Source organism: Ovis canadensis, chromosome 8 (assembly GCF_042477335.2).
Source record: "Ovis canadensis isolate MfBH-ARS-UI-01 breed Bighorn chromosome 8, ARS-UI_OviCan_v2, whole genome shotgun sequence".
NCBI lineage: Eukaryota > Metazoa > Chordata > Mammalia > Artiodactyla > Bovidae > Ovis > Ovis canadensis.
The window spans coordinates 94,825,001-94,844,034 of record NC_091252.1 but is presented as its reverse complement, the minus strand read 5'-3'; the positions used below and the strand labels follow the sequence as shown (position 1 = coordinate 94,844,034).

Genomic DNA, 19,034 nt, shown 5'->3' with positions numbered 1-19,034 from the left:
AAAAAAAAAATTACACCAGCCAAGATGTACAACCTTAGCCTCAGTCCAGGCTGGCCTCCCCTGGGACATCAGGGACTCACATAACCCCTTACACCCATGTCTGCACAGGCTAGGCCTGAACAGCCTTCTACAACATTACCACTCAGGACGAAAATAACAACTCACGTTTATGGATAGCTTCAGGCTTTTCCTACAAGCGTGATCTCAGCAGACACAAGGGCCCCAGGATTAAGGCAGGATAAGAACTGATAACCCACAGTCCAGTTGAACCTACCAGTGCTGAGAAGGAGCCCACAAGACTTCTTATTACATATGCGCTAGAACTTAGAAAAGCGAAGGAATTGGGTTTGGACTTCATACATTCAAGACCCCCAAGTGCTCCCAAGTAACAGTTCCTAGAACTTTCTAAACATCCCATTGTATCTCTCTCATTCGCAGTGGCTGTTAGAACTGAAAGCAATTTTTAAGCTCCTCTGTTTTCCAATAATCCATACAGAATTAGGTGTTTTGAGCTTGTGCACGGGTCTGATCAGGAAGTTTGGGGGAGCTGTCTACTGTGCTTTATAAAGTTATAGGCATATGAAAACAGCCAGACAATAGTAAGCCTTTCAGCCTTTGAAGAGGTCTTCGGAACAGCTAATAATAGCGCTGAAAGCATTTCAATTTCTGTCATGGAACCACAGAGAGAAAAGTCAGAACATTCAGTGAATTCAGCCAGGCTGCAGCATGCCATGGGCCAGCATTACCACTGGCCTCAGGAATCCTCCTTCCAATTAAGATTCTTGTTCTTCAAGTACGAGTAGTTCAGACACTCAATACTACATCTTGGCTGACAAGAGATGTTCTTCGCTGATGGCAGAACATTTGTTTTGGAAATAGAAAAGTGTGATATTAGTTTAAGCTGTTGCCTGTCTCCACTCAGTAACAAATTATTTTTTTCCACTTAGTGATATGTTAATCTGTCTTATTAGCAAAGTTCATTAAGGGCATGGGAAAAGAAGGCTCCCAAAGGGAATGAAACACAGTTTAATGACATAGAATTTCTTCCTGAAACTGTTTTAATAACTGAGAAAGAGGAATACAGTCAATTTCTAGATCGCAAGTCTTTGAGGCTAATGAAAACTATAGGAAATAACCTCAAGGAAACCACTTCAGCTCTTTGAAACTGTAAGATATACTGGTAGCTCAATTCATCAAACTGCTCATCTTTTAGGGAGAAGTTAACAAATGACATGCAGGGGCATTGCTGGTGGTCCAGTGGCTAAGACGCCACACTCCCAAAGCAGGGGACCTGGGTTTGATACCTGGTCAGGGTACTAGACCCCACATGCCACAACTAAGACCCAGAGCAGTCTAAATAAATAAGTCAGACAAACAAACAAAACACCAATGTGCAGGCAAGGCCTAATAAAAGTCTCATCTCAGAAAAGTTGGCTATAACAAAAATACTTATAGTCCCTGGACTTGATTATTAAGTAGTTCTTACTCCTCATCTGCACAAGACAGCCTCTCTAAACTCTGCTCCATCAGATACCAAATGTTCCCCTGCGTGCCTGCTCCCCTGACTTCGGCAGAGAGCAAGTTCATGTTTAGAAAGCATCTAAACAGGACTGACGCACTGACTCACCCAAGTGGAAATTTCACCCTGGGAAAAACCTCTGCTTCAAACGAGCTGCCACGGCCAAGCCAAGAGATTCATTCTGCTCTTCTTCAAAGGATGAGAGCTAAAAACTCATGTTTCTCTGATTAAGGAACTTCTACTCACCAACAAAACGTTTCTTCCCAGCCAGATCGAATTCTTCTTCGGGGTAGGAACTGATGGAGCCTTCAGGTGGGATGACGGCAGGCGTCGTGGTGGTGGTGGTGGTGGTGGTGGTGGTGGTGGTGGTGGAGGGCTGGGTGGTGGACGGCGGCCCCGAGGTCTCAACTTCATAATCTGAAATGATATGATGGTTTTGTAACTGGGCACATCCAGAAAAGAGGCACCTTAAGATTGAACGCAACATTAAAGTGTATCGGCACACAAACAGACTCTAGAATTGGAGAAGGAAATGGAAGCCCACTCCAGTGTTCTTGCCTGGAGAATTCCATGGACAGAGGAGCCTGGTGGGCTGCTGTCCATGGGGTCACAAGGAGTCAGACACGACTGAAGCGACTTAGCAGCAGCAGCAGACTCTAGAATAAACGCTATGCCTGAACAGAATTTGTTGCTAACAAAACAATATCCGCCCCCCATCCACCATTTTTCAGTCCTTAGGGAAAAGCAGCTGCAGGTAGAAGAAAGGAAGGAAAAAAAATTAAAAAGAAACACACATGACAAGAAAAATGAGATTTTTTGAATCCAAGCTGGACAGAACCTTAGAACTTACCCAGGTTAGATGCCCCTGTTACTGGTCCCTGACCATTCTCTGCCTAAGTAATTTTCCCTTTTAAAGCCAGAAAAGTATCACACGAGAAAAGAAACCTGATTTTTTTAAAAATCTGTCACCTGCGTACAGGTTTTCTGAGGGGGAGGTGGGACTAATCCTATTGAGAGGACTAATCCATTAACAAAAAAAAGAAAATTCTGCTCCCTTTTCAACAGCTCCAAATCACAGGGTTTTATTTCCAAAGGTGCTAAGAAAACTTCCTTTGCTTTCTCGCATCTGCTGTTTTTCTTTCAGGTCTGGTTGTTTTTTTTTTTTTTTTTTTTGAAAACTGGGGATTAAACCACTACATTGAAGATCATGATTGCATCGGAGGTGACGTTATTCCCACACTTGTGACTGAAGAGCCTCGAATCTACAACCAGCAGTGGCAAACTGAGCACATTAGTGAGGACTGACACCCCACGTGTCAAAGGCCAGCGCTGGGAAGGGGACAAGCTTTCTGCGTGAATTTCCTTCAATTTCGGGGGCAATTTACAAAACACAAGAACCACCACAGGGAGGTAAGTATAATCACAGCAGTAATTACTATGAATAGAGTGACCAGACGCCATGCAAAGCAAGCCTCTTCTTCAGCTTAGAAATTTCACCTTCGCTTGAAAACATTCTGATTTTTAAAAAATCAGCACATCTACCGCATTGCTTTTTGAATGTAATTAGAAAAGGAAAGGAAAGAATAAGAGTGAGAAGAGCCAAGAGGGGAAGCTGGAACTCAGTTAAACTAAGTCGTTTTTATTAACATGTATGGGTGGTGCAGGGGTGCTCAGACTGAAGTAACTCCAGAATTTCCAAAAGAAGGAGGGGAAGGTTTGAGATGGAGGGAAGGAGGCTCAGGGGTCTTGTCTGGAGGCTGCATCCGTGTATGAAGCACACAGTTTTCCTCTGGATCAAATTTTTATGGGGCAAGGGGAGGTAACTTGGAAGGGGAGTACCACCACCCTTCTCTAAGCGTTGCCCTCCAGCCCCAAGCTCTGAGGGAAACAGAAATTGAGACCATCCACTTAGCCCACCTCAGCGTTTCCAGGTGGCTCAGTAGTAATGAATCTGCCTGCCAAGCCAGAAGTCACAGGAGACGTGGGTTCAATCCCTGGGTGGAGAAGATCCCCGGGAGAAAGGAATGGCTACCCACTCCAGTATTCTTGCCTGGAGAATTCCATAGACAGAAGAGCCTGGTGGGCCAACAGTCCATGGGGTCGCAAAGAGCCAGACACGACTGAGTGACTGTGCAAGCACTTACTAACGAACATCACATTCTCTAATTAGAAAATACCCCCAATCACGTGCTTGGAATCAATCATACCTTCATCATAGATGACGTACGCCTCTTCCGTGGGCACTGCCGTGTCAGTCTCCAGCCCCGAGAACTCATCTAGAAGGAGAAGGCAAGGGCAGTCAGCAAACGCCCTGGGCTCTCTTCTCAGCAAGGCGCCAAGGGCACGGAGATCCAGCCCGGTGCTGCCGGCTCCCAGGCGTGTATAAGCCTCCCCTGCCACAGCGGCCTCGGCTTCCTCAGGAGGAAGGGCCTCAGAATGCGGAGGGCTCAATGGGAATGGAGAGTTTCTCTCCTTTGTGCTCAGGGGGGTGCACTGGAAAAGACACCTCCCCAGCGCTCCCGACCCTCCAGCAGGGGGCGCTCTTCCCGGCTTGTTGGGGGAGGAAGGCGGAGGCGGAAAGAGTGGGGAGAGGGGAGGGAGAAGGGAGGGGGCGAGGGGGCAGGCCTGAGAACAGACCTTCTCCGAGGGCAGGGAACTCCTTTGTTTACAGCCTTTGGTGGCTCAGACGGTAGAGAGTCTGCCGGCAAGTCGGGAGACCCAGGTTCGATCCCAGGGTCAGAAAGAACCACTGGAGAAGGGAATGGCTACCCACTCCAGTATTCTCGCCTGGAGAACTCCATGGACAGAGGAGCCTGAAGAGCTGCAAGTCCATGGGGTCACAAAGAGTCGGACACAACTGAGCGACTCACACTTTGATTTTTCACTCATTCTCTCCATCCCCCAGTCTTTCCACTCACATGATCTGGGTGCCCTCCTGTCTCTCCTCTGTTCTATTCTGGCTTCCCTGCTCCCTCTAAGCTTCCAGGCCCTCTCAGTGACTCGGGAGATAAATCTGTAATGATTAGAACTTCTTAACTTGCCTATGAAGTTTGGAAATAATATCCCAATGATTACAAACATCTCTTTACAAACAAGTTGTGTTTTACTTATAAAGCCACTAGATCTGCTATGACTACAGAATTATCCTATACATGCAATCTGTAGACTTTTATATGTAATTTTTTTAATCCACCAGGAAGCCCTAATTATAAGAACCATTGCTCAAATGACTATTATTAATGGCTTCCCAGGTGGCTCAGCAGTAAAGAATCCACCTGCAGTTCAGGGGACACAGGAGACGTGGATTTGATCCCTGAGTCAGGAAGATCTCCGGAAGGAAGAAATGGCATCTCACTCCAGCATTCTCGCCTAAGAAACCGCACAGAAAGAGGGGCCTGGAGGGTTACAGTCCATGAAGTTCATGGAGGACTAAACTCGCTCAGTCATGTCCAACTCTTTGCCACCCCATGGACTATACAGTCCATGGAATTCTCCAGGCCAGAATATTGGAGTGGGTAGCCATGCCCTTCTCCAGGGGATCTTCCCGACCCAGGGATCGAATCCAGGTCTCCCACATTGCAGGCGGAGTCTTTACCAGCTGAAACATCAAGGAAGCCCAAGAATACTGGTTAGCCTATCCCTCGGAGAAGGCAATGGCACCCCACTCCAGTACTCTTGCCTGGCAAATCCCATGGATGGAGGAGCCTGGTGGGCTGCAGTCCATGGGGTCGCTAAGAGTCAGACACGACTGAGCGACTTCACTTTCACTTTTCACTTTCATGCACTGGAGAAGGAAATGGCAACCTGCTCCAGTGTTCTTGCCTGGAGACTCCCAGGGACGGGGGAGCCTGGTGGGCTACCGTCTATAGCGTCGCAGAGTCGGACACGACTGAAGCGACTTAGCAGCAGTAGCCTATCCCTTCTCCAGCAGATCTTCCCGACCCAGGAATCAAACCTGGATCCCCTGCATTGCAGTGGGATTCTTTACCAGCTGAGCTACTAGGGAAGATCTTACAGTCCATAGGGGTCGCAAAAGAGCGACTAAAAACAACAACACTGATAAGAGCATGGATGAAAACTGGGTTCAAAAAAGTGAATGATTGAAGCAAAAACAGTTTTTTGCCTCCACGAGCTGAAGCAAAAACAGTTTTTTGCCTCCACGAGCTGGGTACTGCATTAAGCAGAAGCTGCTTTGGGAAGATGGGAGGAAATCCATACATGACTTCTCTGTTTGGGGGAGACAGATGCAGCTGAAAAAGAAGATCCTTTCTCTGCAGTTGGTGAAATATTGAGGCAAAAGATATCCTAATTCAAAAAAAAAAGTTCAGAAGAATTCCTTCACTTCCTTTGACCTGAAGCCACAGCAAATTATACAGAACTCTCAATCCAAGGCACACTTAAGAGGCAGAGAGGGTGAGTGAGGAGACAGGAAGCAGGAAGTGGGATGTATCACATGCCTTCAGGGCATCGGGCACAGTCAGGTATATATTGTTTGAGGTAATCCTCACATAAATCTCCAGATACGTGGGGTTGATCATACCCACTTCTCAGCCAAGGACACCAAGGATTTATAACAGGCCTGGAGTCACACAGCTGGTAAAGGACAAAGAGCTAAAACAGAACTGAACTGCAAGGCCTTGGCTCCAAAGACTTTATACTTCATCAAACTGCCTCCACTGTTTAAAAGTTGGATGAACCAGTCTTTCTGCTTGTAAACCTTCAGGCGCTTTACTAGAATCGTCATTCTGCAGCAAAATGAAGGAGGAATTGAACTAGGAAAGTATATAAACCTCCTTCACTAAAAAATTACAAGCACCAATTTTAAATGTTGTTTATGGTTAGGAAATAACAGATCATTCGCCTGAAATATTCCAATAGAATCCTTCTATTAGACTTTTTTGAGCCTACTTCGAATAACTTCATGAATGTGACACTGCCAGAACAACTCCACCAGCGGACAGTGGCAACCTCATCTCGCCTATCTGGCCCCTCTGGGATGGTAGTGAAAAGCCCTGCAGACACCGGAGGCCCGTGAGATGCATCCCACCTGCCTCACCATGGAGGCGGTGATGCTGGGCGTGTTCTTACGTAGCCAGCAAATGTCATCAAAGAGAGGTTGTAAGAGGTCCACCTTTCAGGATGTGCATTTTGAAAAAAATGATTAGACAAGATTTTTTTTTTTTTCCAGTTCATTCCAATGTCAATATGCCTGCATCCAAGAGGAATTACTTCTGGGCTGGCTTAAATCAGAGTTTTCAAGTTCACACCACCTAACATTTGGGGTTATCTTGCTGTTGTTTTCCATGACGCCATTTTCTTTCCCTTGTGTATTAACTTTCAAGAACGTAGTCCTCTTGTGGCTTATTATCAGCTCAGAGCCATTTCATTTCGTTATTATTTTTGGTCAGGTCAAAATGAATAAATGGTACAACTGCTGAAGCCCAGAGTGAATGAGAAAGAGGGCAAGTCTAGGGTGTCCTCCATGGATTCCTGATACTAAGTACAATTCCTTAAGGAGCTGAAGCACTCTGGTCCAGATCCAGACTGCAGAAACCACGCCCTTCACCTGTGAACTTGGATCACTTCATGAGACAAGTGACAGTTGAGTCTTCTGGCAAAAGTAAACACCCTACTGAGTGATTTAGTGCTCCTTTTTTTTTGTTTGTTTTAAACCAAATAAAGTCAGAGATAATTTTTATAAAATAGCACCATCTTGATTCCAAGTCAAAGAAACTTCCAGCTGTAACGAAACAGATTTACTTATTTTTGTTTTATTTTTTTGAAAAGCTGACCCTCAGAATTTGCCCCACCCGAATGCCAATTTGGAGTATCTGGAGCTACATATAACTGAATGTTTTTAAGCCAACCCAAAATCGATGTCAAAAGCTTCCACCCCTTCACATAAAAGTAGCAACCAGCCGTCAGCCATGTGGTACAGTTTATATATGTATATTTTTTGAGTGGTTTTATCCAAACGGTCGTGAAATTTGAGAGTGCAAAATGTTTGGGTCTTAGTTCCAGGGATACTTTAAAAAAAAAAAACTGTTAAAGTAGATTCTCATTAAAAGTTTGGAGAGAACATAAATTATAGTCATTTGAAACCCAATGATATTTGCAAATTATTTGGTTGGTCCAGCTCCAGTGAACTTTCAATTATTCTCTTTGTATTTTCTGTCTTGTATAATGACTGATGTTCTTCTAAAGCATGCCCCAAGGTCATGTTACAAATTGTTGAAGATGTTCAGCTGGCTCATAACATTTCCAAACACACACGATACCATCAGATCCACTGTCAAAATGGAACCTGAAAAACAAGGATCACTGGTAAAAAGACTTCTCAAAAGACTTTCTAACTACTCCGTTAGAAAACGGAGCATGCCTATGGCTTACAGTATGGTTTAGATACCCAAAGATGCATAATTAATTGGGTACCACAAGGAATCTGAGATGAAGCAGAGGATGCTGTCTCTACTGCAAAGAGTTTATGACTTAATAGAGAAGTCATAGCAAGCAAAAAACTGTGCATGTGTGTGTGTGTGTGTGTGTGTGTAAAGAGAGAAAGAGTGTCAATACACTAGAAACAAACATATAATATGCATCTATGCATACAGGAATATGTATAACTATGATATCTAGAAAAAGATGCGTAAATTAATGAATAATTTAATGACACAAGGTTATTCCCAGAACACTATTAAAGTAGCGTTTTCAAGGAAAAGAGGGTACTGACATAACCAGGAGAGCAAAGACTAAGATATTTGAAAAGATGATTTTTAAAATTGGAGGGCTAGAAATCTAAAAGCTCATCGACAGAGGAATAGATAAAAAAGATGTGGTATAGATATATAAGAATATTACTCAGGCATTAAAAAGAATGAAATCCTGCAGTCTGCAGCAACATCAATAGACCTGGAGCGTGTCATACGCAGTGAAGTAAGTCAGATAGAGAAGGAGAAACACTGTATGACATCCCTTATATGTGGGATCTAAAAAAGAAATGATACAGATGAACTTACAAATGATTCAAAGGAAAATGAACTCATGGTTGCCAAGGGTGGCAAGGTGGGAAGGGAAGGGATAGTCCGGGAATTTGGGATGGTCATGTACACACTGCTATAGTTATTAATACAACGGATAACCAGCAAGGACTTATTGTACAGCACATGGAACTCTGCTCAGTGTTACGTGCCAGCCTTCAGGGGAGGGGGTTTTGAGGGAGTATGGATATATGTACATGTATGGTTGAGTCCCTTCGCTGATTGCCTGAAATTACCACAACATCGTTAACTGGCTATACTCCAATATAAAATAAAAGTTCAAAAAAAAATTGGAGGGCTAAAAACAATGTTAGGATTTTGCCAACGGAAGGTAATGACAAACGGTTGGCTAGCTGGGGGCGGAGGAGGGGAGTCTCAGAAGGGTAGGTATTCTCACAGTGATCACAGAGGGTCTAAGTCAGCATCCTTACAACAATTTCAGGTGACTAGGCTGCAAAGTGCCATGGCCAAAATGCACTTGGTAAAAAGCACATGTGTGTCACATGGAACCCCAGCACCTGTGAGTGTACACTGTAGACCAAAGTACAGTTGTCCCTCGGGGTACATGGGGAATTGGCCCAGAAGCCCCTGCGAACTGACCCAGAAGCCCCTGCAAATACCAAAGTCCATGGATGCTCAAGTCCCTCCTATAAAATAGTGTAGTACAAGGAATCCAAGCTATGATGGCTAGAATTAAAAAAACAGGTAATAACAAGTGCTGGTAAAGATGGAGAGGAACTGGACGCCACATACATTTCCAGCAGGGAATGAAAATAGCACAGCTGCTACGGACAACAGCTTGGTGCTTCCTCAAAAAGTTAAACATAGAGCAAATATCGTATATTAACACATGTATCTGAAATCTAGAAAAATGGCACTGATGAACCTACGTGCAGGACAGAAACAGAGACACAGACATAGAGGACAGACTTACGGACACAGGGGAAGGAGGGGGGGAATGAATTGAGAGAGTAGCATTGAAACATATACATTATCTTATGTAAAACAGAATGCTAGTGGGAAGCTGCTGCATTATATGGGGAGCTCAGCTTGGTATTCTGTGATAACCCAGCCAGGCAGGACAGGGTAGGACGTGGTGGGGGGGGGGGGTTCAAAAGGGAGAGGACGTATGTATGATTCACACTGTTGTATGGCAGAAACCAATACAACACTATAAAGCAATTAACCTCCCATTAAAATTTTTTAAAAAGTAGTAGGGAAAAAAGTTAAAGAGTTACCAACGAACAAAACAACTCAACACAAGAGAATTAAAAACAGATATTCAAAAGAAAAAAACATGCACATAAATGTTCACAGCAGCTTATTCATAATAGACAAAAGGCAGAAACAACCCTAACGTTCATCAGCTGATAAACGGATGAAATGTGGTCTTTCCACACAATGGAGTATTAGTCAGCAATAAAAGGAAAGAAGTACAGATAACTTGAAAACAAATTATGCTAAGTGAAAGAAGCCAGACACGAAACGACACATTTCACATGGGATTCCATCTACACAAAATGTCCAGAATAGACAGACCAAGAGATAGAAAGGAGACAAGCAGCTCCTGGAGCTGGGAGGGGCATGGATGGGGAGCAACTACTAATGCAAGTAAGGTTTGTTCAGGGGGTGATGAAAATATCCTGGGACTTGATAATGGTGAGAGTTGCCAAACTCTATGAATATGCTAAACTCTTTAAAACTTTAAAAGAGTGAACTTTATGGCATGTGATTTTTATGTCAGGAAAGCTATTGTTAAAGATGTTTTTCATAAATAGAAACAACTATGATTAGAAATAATATTAGGAAGAAAATATTTAATGAAATTATTAGAGGAGCAACAGAAATGTAAAAGGAATGTAAGCCATAGTGAAATATTTTTAAATAACAAATTATAGACATACCATTAAGATATATTGCTCTCCACAAATTTAACTTTTTCCAAGACTTTGTCCTTATTTTCAAAATGCTGTCTAGAGGTAACTATTACTAACCCTTAGATACTAATTTGGCTTAGGCTAGGCTATCAGACCAATGCACAGGAGTAAAGTAAAAAATATACATCTCTATCAAGAAGAAACAAAAATATCAAGAATCTGACTTTCATGGCAACTGAAAGTCCAAAATTACAAAGTAAATGAAAAGAAATGAAAAGACCTGCATAAAAGCTAAAAGAAAATGTAAAATATTAATAATAATAGTAGTAGTAGTAATTAGAGCAAAATCCAAACAGTCACTCTTCTGTTTATAACCTGTTAATGAAGAAATATCTGTTCTAATCATACTTCAATTAAATAATAGCCACACCAGTGTATGCTGAAGAAGTCAAGGAAAGTAAAAGATACTTTCGTACCAGAAAACCCAAAGGCAAATTGAAATCTGTACTCACTTTTAATTGGTGGTGTGAGAATTTCCTTCCCAAATGTCCTCTTCTTCATGTGTTCCTGTTCTTTGGTGTGAATTTTTCAGATACATCAGATGTTCCTGTTCATTTGGAACTTTTCCGTGGAAAGACTAATTTCAAACAGAATTCTCAATTTGGAGACAGCATTCACGTTCAGATTGAATGATGGTGTGCTACGAACTCAGGGCACATGTGTGATTCCTGAAATGAAGGGTCTTCACTCTGCACTAGCTTAAAAAGACAGAAGCTTTACAGCCTGCACGGCAATTCATTTCAACCTGAGGGAAAGGAGACGAATTTGCCTTCTGGAGCCTGAGGCAAATACAGATGACCTCCCCCCAAGCAGCGCCAACAGGGACAAGCAGAAAAGACGAGAGCATCTCGGCTCCATCGTGACTTGGCCCAAAGTGCCCCCAGGTTCTGTTCTTTAGGGGAGCAATGGGGGGAGGGGGTTCTCAGTAAGAAGACACAGCAGGGGCACAGGACAGCTGGGAATGGGTGTCCCAGATCAGGAAAGGGCTTAGCCAGTCTTAGCCAGTGGACAGCCCCGCTCCCATGAGAGCCAAGTCATGTAAGCATAAGCAATTTTCAAAGGGAAAGAAGTGAAAGTGTTAGTCGTTCAGTTATGCCTGACTCTTTGCAATCTCATGGACTGTAGCCCACCAGGCTCCTCTGTCCATGGAATTCTCCAGGCAAGAATACTGGAGTAGGTTGCCACTTCCTTCTCCAGGGATCAAACCGGGGTCTCCTGCACTGCAGGCAGATTCTTTACCGTCTGAGGGACTGCTGTTCAAACATGCTTGGGAAATACTACTATTCTTGGAAATTCACAATGAGACTATTCAGTGCTAAGAGTCCAACAGTCAGAAGTTCCTTTAATTCTGTCTGAATCACATAGCTAATCACAGAACCTTTTTTCTAAATTATTATTATAACAAGTACTAATCTACTAATGAAAATGGCAACCCACCCCAGTATTCTTGCCTGGGGAATCCCATGGACAGAGGAGCCTGGCGGGCTACAGACCACAGGGTTGCAAAGAGTCGGACACGACTGAAGCAACTTGGCACGCACACATGATCTACTAATATCCAGTGGAATACACTTCGGGAAACGCTGGTCCAAACTAACGATGTCTCATGTTTCAGACAAATTTTTGACTCGGGTGGGGACAAGGGTTGCCAGATAAAACAGAGGAAGCCCGCTTAGATCTGAAGTTGTGCGCCTCGTTCACGGCACCCCGCAGGCTCTGCAACACCCTCTCTGATATGTCACTCTACCACGTGAGTTATCAACAGAACGAAGACGGTTACCTTCCTCAGGGTAGCACTCCGGGACCCCACGTGAGCCCATTATGAGGTTGCCATCTTCGTCATGCCGTTCCAGGGTCCCGGGGGGACAGGTGGGCACAGGGGTTGTGGGTTCCGGGGTGGTGGTGGTGGTTCTCTGGGTCGTGGTTCGGGTGGTCGTTGGGCGAGTGGTGGTGGTGGTGGGCCGAGGGGTCGTGGTGGGCCGAGGGGTCGTGGTGGGCCGGCGGGTGGTGGTGGTGGTAGGTCTCGTGGTTGTGATGGGGGCACGGGTGGTTGTTTTGATGACCTCCAAGCCCACCAGGGGCTTGCCTCCAAGACTCAAAATGGGCTTATCCTGGGCACTGGCCAAGGGTTTGGCATGGCGCCCCTGTCCAAAGAGCGGGAAGCCGTCAGGGCTCACCACGGGAGTCCCTCCCAGATCTGAAACAAAAGCAAATAAAAGCTATGCAGCCAGGTGAAACAATCCAGGGAAGTAAAAAGCAAGTGGAAAGTATCTTCTCAATGTCTTATATTCTATAATCAACAAAAGGCAAAGAAATAATGAAAAGGATACCAGCTGAGGTCACAGTACCTGCTACTATCCAGAAACTTCTGGGTTTTTATATTGTCCATTACTCTGCACTAGCTTATAAAAGTATATAAATACCTCATTGTTATGCCTTATTACCTGCAATAACTCTAAGTCTCTAGGAAGGAAAGTGATTCTTTCCCCATCCTTACTCCTACCACTACGGACTTAGTGTTACTTTGGACCAGTGGTAGCAAAGTTATTCTGCAAGGAGCCAGAGAGTAAATATCTTAAGCTTTGTGTTGCCACTATTCAGCTCTGCCACTGCAGAACAAAAAGCATAGACAGTAAACCAAGAAATGCACGTTTCTGTGTTCCAAGAAAACTTCGTGTATGGAGAGTGAACCAGGAATGTAATGTAATCTTCACATGTCACAAATATTATTCTGTGATTTTTTTTTTTGCAATCATTTAAAAACATAAAAGCTATTCTGAGCTCACAGGCTATACAAAAACAAGCAGCAGGCAGGGGCCGGCTTTAAAAGTTGCTGAAGTCTGCTCTGGACTGCCCAATCCCAAGAATGAAGTTAAGACCCACCTCCTCTAGAGGGTGGAGTCTGTAGGAAGACAGCTGGATCAGGGAAGAAGCTAAGCTCCACCCCTTCCGAGGCACCTCATCTCCACGAGGTTAATGTAACTGGACCAAGGGCCTCCATTAAAAATGAGGAAGAGGAGGAAGAGAGAAGTTGTTACACTTCAGATGTCTCAGGGCACTTTTGTTCCATGAGGACCATTCTCACTTACCCACAATGGTTCGACCATCTCCGCCTAGTTTAATCCGGAGAGGATTTCCTTGTGAATCTTGTAGGTACCTTCCTTCTGCATTCAATACTAACCCACGATCAAGGTCCACGACCTAAATCCATGACACAGATTAAAGGATGTATTGAACATTTCAAAATATTCACATTAATCCAACTACATGAATATAGGCAAATAGGAAACATTTTTGTCAGCATCATTCATAAGGTATAATAGGAATGAAGTACAAAACAGTCATATTTCATGATTGTTTATCCATATAACAATTGTTTTAAGTTTTCTCAAATATTCAAAAGATGTTCAAAATACATTTACCACTGAGTATGTTGTATGTCAAAAGCAGGAAATGACTGTTTATCAATGGAGGGAAGAGATTAAATAAATCATGGCCCATCCATACAGTGAAATACTGTGAAGCCAGTGAAAAGGATTTGGAAATTCTGAATTTATCATGAGATATTCTGATGCAGACTTAGATTAAAGGACTGATTATTTTGCAAAATGAAGTATATTCACTTGTATACACAAGCTTAAAAGTGTAGAGAGAAAATTCTGGACAGATATATCCCAAACTATTAATAGTGATTATTTCTGAGAAGTGATTTGGGATGCTTATTATCTTTTTATATATTTCTGAATTGTTTTAATTTCTTGCCATGAACACAACAGGTTTCCATTTTGCTGTGTGTTAAAAATCAAAGTTGTTATATCAAAATCAGTTTTATTTGTAATTAGCCTAATATAGCACACATGAAAAAAATTTCATGTTCTAAGAAATTATACAACTTGGACAAAAGGTATTATCATCTCTGTTAAGAAACAACTCATGTGCCACACTGATGATTCTCAGAATATGGTCCTGGGCCAGCTTCCCCAGCCTCGCCTGGAAACTTGTCAGATATGAGAATTACCTGGTCTGAACCAAAGCATATTGACAAGCCCTCAGGGATTCTGATGCCCATCAGTGTTTGAAAACCATGACTTTGAACAACTGAGTCACTGAAGGAACCCCTGGAAGCAGGCCACTCATCGGATACTATCTCAGTAATTAAAATAAAACTTACATAAATAAACCCTACTTTCAATCTACTCCATACGGTTTCAATTCAAAATTGTTTACAAGGACACTTTGTTTTCATATGTATCCTTCCTTCTATAAATTTCTGTTCCTTTGAGAAATGGTAAAATGTACCTTGAGGCCACCTGTGACTGAAAATTCTTTGAAGTTCATCAATATGTTTTCCTAAATCTTACTGCTATAAGTGAGAAATTTTGACTGGGAATTCTATTATGAATAATTTTTTTGATTCTTTGAAAAAATATTTTAAGTCTCTGAACATTCTAAGTGTTCTGTCCATCACCCTCAACCCACCAAAAACTCTTAAACATTTACCTTAACCCCAGGAAGTTAAAGTCATTTAGCTTAAACATACATAAAGTACTAATACTTATTTTTTATTTCAGTCAAACAAGAATTGTTGGAAGATTTAAAAGGTGATCTGATAAAAGCTGCCTATTTGATTTGGAGATTTTTGTTTTGCTTCAGTTGTTTTAACCTGCTTTCTTTTACAAAAGATTTGAGATAATTTACAGAAAATATGTATTCTGTTTAATCAAATCATAAAGAAAAGATAAAATAAAGCTAACAGGATTGGGAAAACAGAAATGTATTGGGGAGGCTGTGCCTCAGGTTCTGTCTGACTGGTGGCCTAAACATTTGTGTGACCTTCTTAACCAGTCAAGAACGGGAACAAATGCCCATCAGTATCAGTTCAGTCGCTCAGTCGTGTCTGACTCTTTGCTACCCCATTGACTGCAGCATGCCAGGCCTCCCTGTCCCTCACAAACACCCAGAGTTTACTCAAACTCATGTCCATTGAGTCAGTGATGCCATCCAACCATCTCATCCCCTGTTGTCCCCTTCTCCTCCCGCCTTCAATCTTTCCCAGCATCAGGGTCTTTTCCAATGAGTCAAATGAGTCAGACAAATGCCCATGCCTGACCTAATTAGCTATGAGAAGAAAGCAAAGTAGTTCTCAGGAGAATCAAAGCCTTTTCTGAGCACTGGAAGAAATAATACAGTATAAGTATACTGACATACAAGTGGTTAAAACTAGAGAAAAAAACACTGTTTCATTCTCTATTACACAACGCCCACCATTCTTCTCTTCCCAACAGCATGAAAACAACCGGTATGTGTAAAGAAGTTTACCCTACCCACTTTGTTCCTTGAGGGCCATTGATAACTCTTTGTCCACTTGGTTTTCCATTACTACCAGCAAGTACTCTCCCTTCTCCATTTGGTCTTCCATTATAACCTACAAGTTCGCAAACAAACGAAAAATACAGAACCTGGTAAATTCAATACTCCTGGAAAGTTGGTTTCATACCACCCTGTAAGTAGTAACATATCATTTCAAACAGAAACACTAAACAGAATTTTGAACCAATAGCTCAAATATATCAGCTAAAGATAGACCGAAACTGTGACTTCTACGTGACAAATAAGAATGTCTGTGAAGAGCATGGCACAGTCACAGTTTTCTATAATATTGGGGGAATGAGAGGATTTGGCCTAAGTAAAATTTCCAGGTAAAGTTAAAGACCGTAGTAGTTGTAGCTTTATTTTAGCCAGCTGGAAGGTGGAGGGAGGGAGAGTTGGAAGGACAGGGAAAATTCTCTCTGACATCTATGAGATACCGTGCTGCTCTCCTCCACAGATTATACTAAACACAACCACCGCCTCTAGCCGACTCGTCGCCGAGAATAAACACACAGTCCCAACTCAAAGCTTGCTGACTTCAGTGGGGCCACAGAAGGATTTGCTCAGAGAGGAGGTAGCAGGCCCTTTAGTTTAAATCTGGCTGTGCCTTGCACCTTCCCTCTCTCTTCACCTCCTGCCCTTTCTGATCACCTGCAGCTTGGTTGAGGCCTCCGCTGGAAACATCTGCTCTAGCTTGGCCCACCGGATAAAGTGCCTGGGCTTCCCGACAGCTATTTGCAGGTCAGAGACATTTCTCGCGTTCAAGCAGTTAATGAAAATTAAGAATTTCTTGACTTTTTTACTATGTACAAGGGAATGTGACTTTTACATCTATTATTGGGGTGTTAGGTTTGCATAAAACAGTCCATTTTAATGGAAAACGGACCTCCTCATGGGGGCACTGTTCTAGGGCTTTACATTGAGCTAAATTAACAGTATATGGCATGGACTAACAACTACTGATACATTTAATCAAGAATGCTCTATTATGCCCCGAATCCATGCAAGGGGACTGCAAGGCACCACTTAACCAAATGCCGATTTCAGGTAAATACCTTCGCTCCTGCCCTGGGGTCCACATAGACTCCAGCTCACAGCTGTCTACATTCTGTCCAAAACCTAAGTCACACATCAGCATGTTACTCCTCTGTGCGACCATTGTCTTTCACAGATTTTTCTTGAGGTTTTAAATAACGTTCACTGATTGCAACATCTTAGCAATCCTCACCCAAGACATTTGAGTTTGTCCCCAGACATTTTTAGCTGAGAGGTTTATATGCAGAATAACCAGAACAAGTTCCAGCCTCCACAAGAACTAAACCTTCCTGTGGATTCCCTAATACCCCCTGGCACAAGAACAACCTAAAACATAGGAACCTGAGTTTGGCATCATGGCTGTGACACACGTTCACAGATTTAGAGCTTAAGGAACTTAAAGAAGCGCGATGGGACAGCAATGGCAACCCATGCCAGGATTCTTGCCTGGAGAATCCCATGGACAAAGGAGCTTGGCGGGCTACCGGCCACCAGGTGGGAAAGAGTCAGCCACGACTGAGCAGGCACACACACACCTACCAGAGGGTTGTGGAGTCTGTGTTGGGATTGGAACGGCCGCTCAGCCACCTCCTAGCTGTCTGACCTCCAGCAAGCCACTCAGACCCCTAAACCCTGGCTTCCTCATCTGAAGACCCAGGAAGCGATGCAAATCCAGGAGATGGTTACCAGGATAAGATCGCGTTTACATCTCAAAGCTCCTAACCCAATGCCTAGACAGAGCAGATGCTCAGTAAGATAAAAGTTCTAGGAATTGCTATGAACCCTGCTGAGAACTGTCAAGACAAAGTTCAGATAAAAACAACTCACCTGCTCTTGAAGGGGGTCTCACCGGCGCGCGTGAGAACGGGTTCCGGAACCTGGCGTTCATCATCCGCTGGCGCAAGGAGAGCATCGGGGTGGTGGGGGCAGATGGGACGGGCGCGCGCGTGGTGAACCGCGACGGCGCAGGGGTGCCCACCGTGGGGCTCGGGGTGGCGGCGGGGCTGCGAGTGGGCTGTCTGGGCGGGAGGTGCGAGGCTCTCGGGGGGCTGCCAGCAGGTGGAGAAAGAGGCCGCTTCACCGGGGTGGCGTTCTCATCATGCGGGGAGCCCACCCTGGGGGGCGCCAGCACAATAGCGGGCTCCGTTTCCCCCTTAGCGAGGGTCCCATCCACTTGTTTGCCGCCCCTGGGGCTGAAGGAGGAGGGCCACTTCGGAGCAGAGGAAGACTGCGGGTCCTTGTCCTTTCCTGCCTTAAAGAACATCACGTCTTCATCCTCCTCGGCTGACACCGACTGCTGCGATTTGGACGGCAGGGGCTCCCTTTTGGCTGGCGAGGCCTGGGACGCCCCGTCCTTCCTCCCCACCCACTGGGGGCCTGCTCTGCCCGGGACCCTGGTGCGGGCGTAGGGGTGCAGGCTGCCGGGCCTGCCCGCGGGCCTGCGCAGGTGACCATCACCCGCGCTTCCTGCCTGAGTGTCCACCTGGCGGTGCTTGGGAAGAGACGGGGTGGCGTCCTTGGCACCGGCCGAGTATGCGGGGGCCCGGACGCCCCCGGTCCTCGCTTCTGCGCTGTCGTCGTCCAGATTCTGGGGAGACGCCGCGCGGGAGGACTGTCCGCCTCTGGACGAGTAAGAGTCTGAGAAGGAGGAGCTTTCCTGCGACGTGGGGTGCAGACGGCCAGCCTCGGAGGGGAACGCAGGCTGGGGTCTGGAAGGCGGACGCCCCACTTCCTTGATCCGTGGGCCGTGGGGCTGTGGCTGGGACGCCGGGACGGCTGAGGAGGGCGACTTTTCCAGAGCAGCGGACCCGGCACCCATCCTTTGGGGCCCCATGGGCCCCGGGTGGTGCGGGGACCGTGGCGCAGGCGGCCTGCCGCCCAGCTGCGTTTCGGGAGACCCGCCCTCCGCACCCGCGTCTGTGCTCTGCTGCGTATCCTGAGCCTTAGAGGACGGAGGTTTGGCCTGAGGGGGCACCCCAGCCCAAGTGCCCGTGGATTTGGGGTTCTCTGGGAGGCGCTCCTTCCGCTGCAGGCTCGCCCCTCTCTGGGGGCCTCTTCTCAGATGGTCCGCGCCCCGGGAGGCCGGCTGCCTAGAGGAGGAAGACACGTGAGGGTTCACCACGGTGGAAGGAAGTG

The 19,034-nt window shown here is 45.0% G+C and overlaps 1 protein-coding gene and 1 long non-coding RNA gene across 2 annotated transcripts in view; both read right to left on the bottom strand.

Moving 5' to 3' along the window:
- The window catches only part of FNDC1 (fibronectin type III domain containing 1), a 114,802-nt gene that overhangs the window by 25,146 nt on the left and 70,622 nt on the right, over positions 1–19,034 (bottom strand). The window contains exons 11-16 of the mRNA XM_069598844.1: positions 17,727–19,034; positions 15,818–15,918; positions 13,583–13,694; positions 12,274–12,690; positions 3,727–3,795; positions 1,766–1,936 (exon numbers count right to left, since the gene is read on the bottom strand). The exon at positions 17,727–19,034 is cut by the window's right edge and continues 1,338 nt beyond it. Coding sequence (XP_069454945.1) covers positions 1,766–1,936; positions 3,727–3,795; positions 12,274–12,690; positions 13,583–13,694; positions 15,818–15,918; positions 17,727–19,034 — 2,178 coding nt within the window. The remainder of the gene's footprint in view (positions 1–1,765; positions 1,937–3,726; positions 3,796–12,273; positions 12,691–13,582; positions 13,695–15,817; positions 15,919–17,726) is intronic.
- Positions 7,275–11,381, bottom strand: LOC138445046 (uncharacterized). Its single transcript, XR_011258718.1, has 2 exons — positions 10,946–11,381; positions 7,275–7,823 (listed from the first exon to the last, which is right to left on the bottom strand). It is a non-coding gene; the product is annotated as an uncharacterized lncRNA (long non-coding RNA).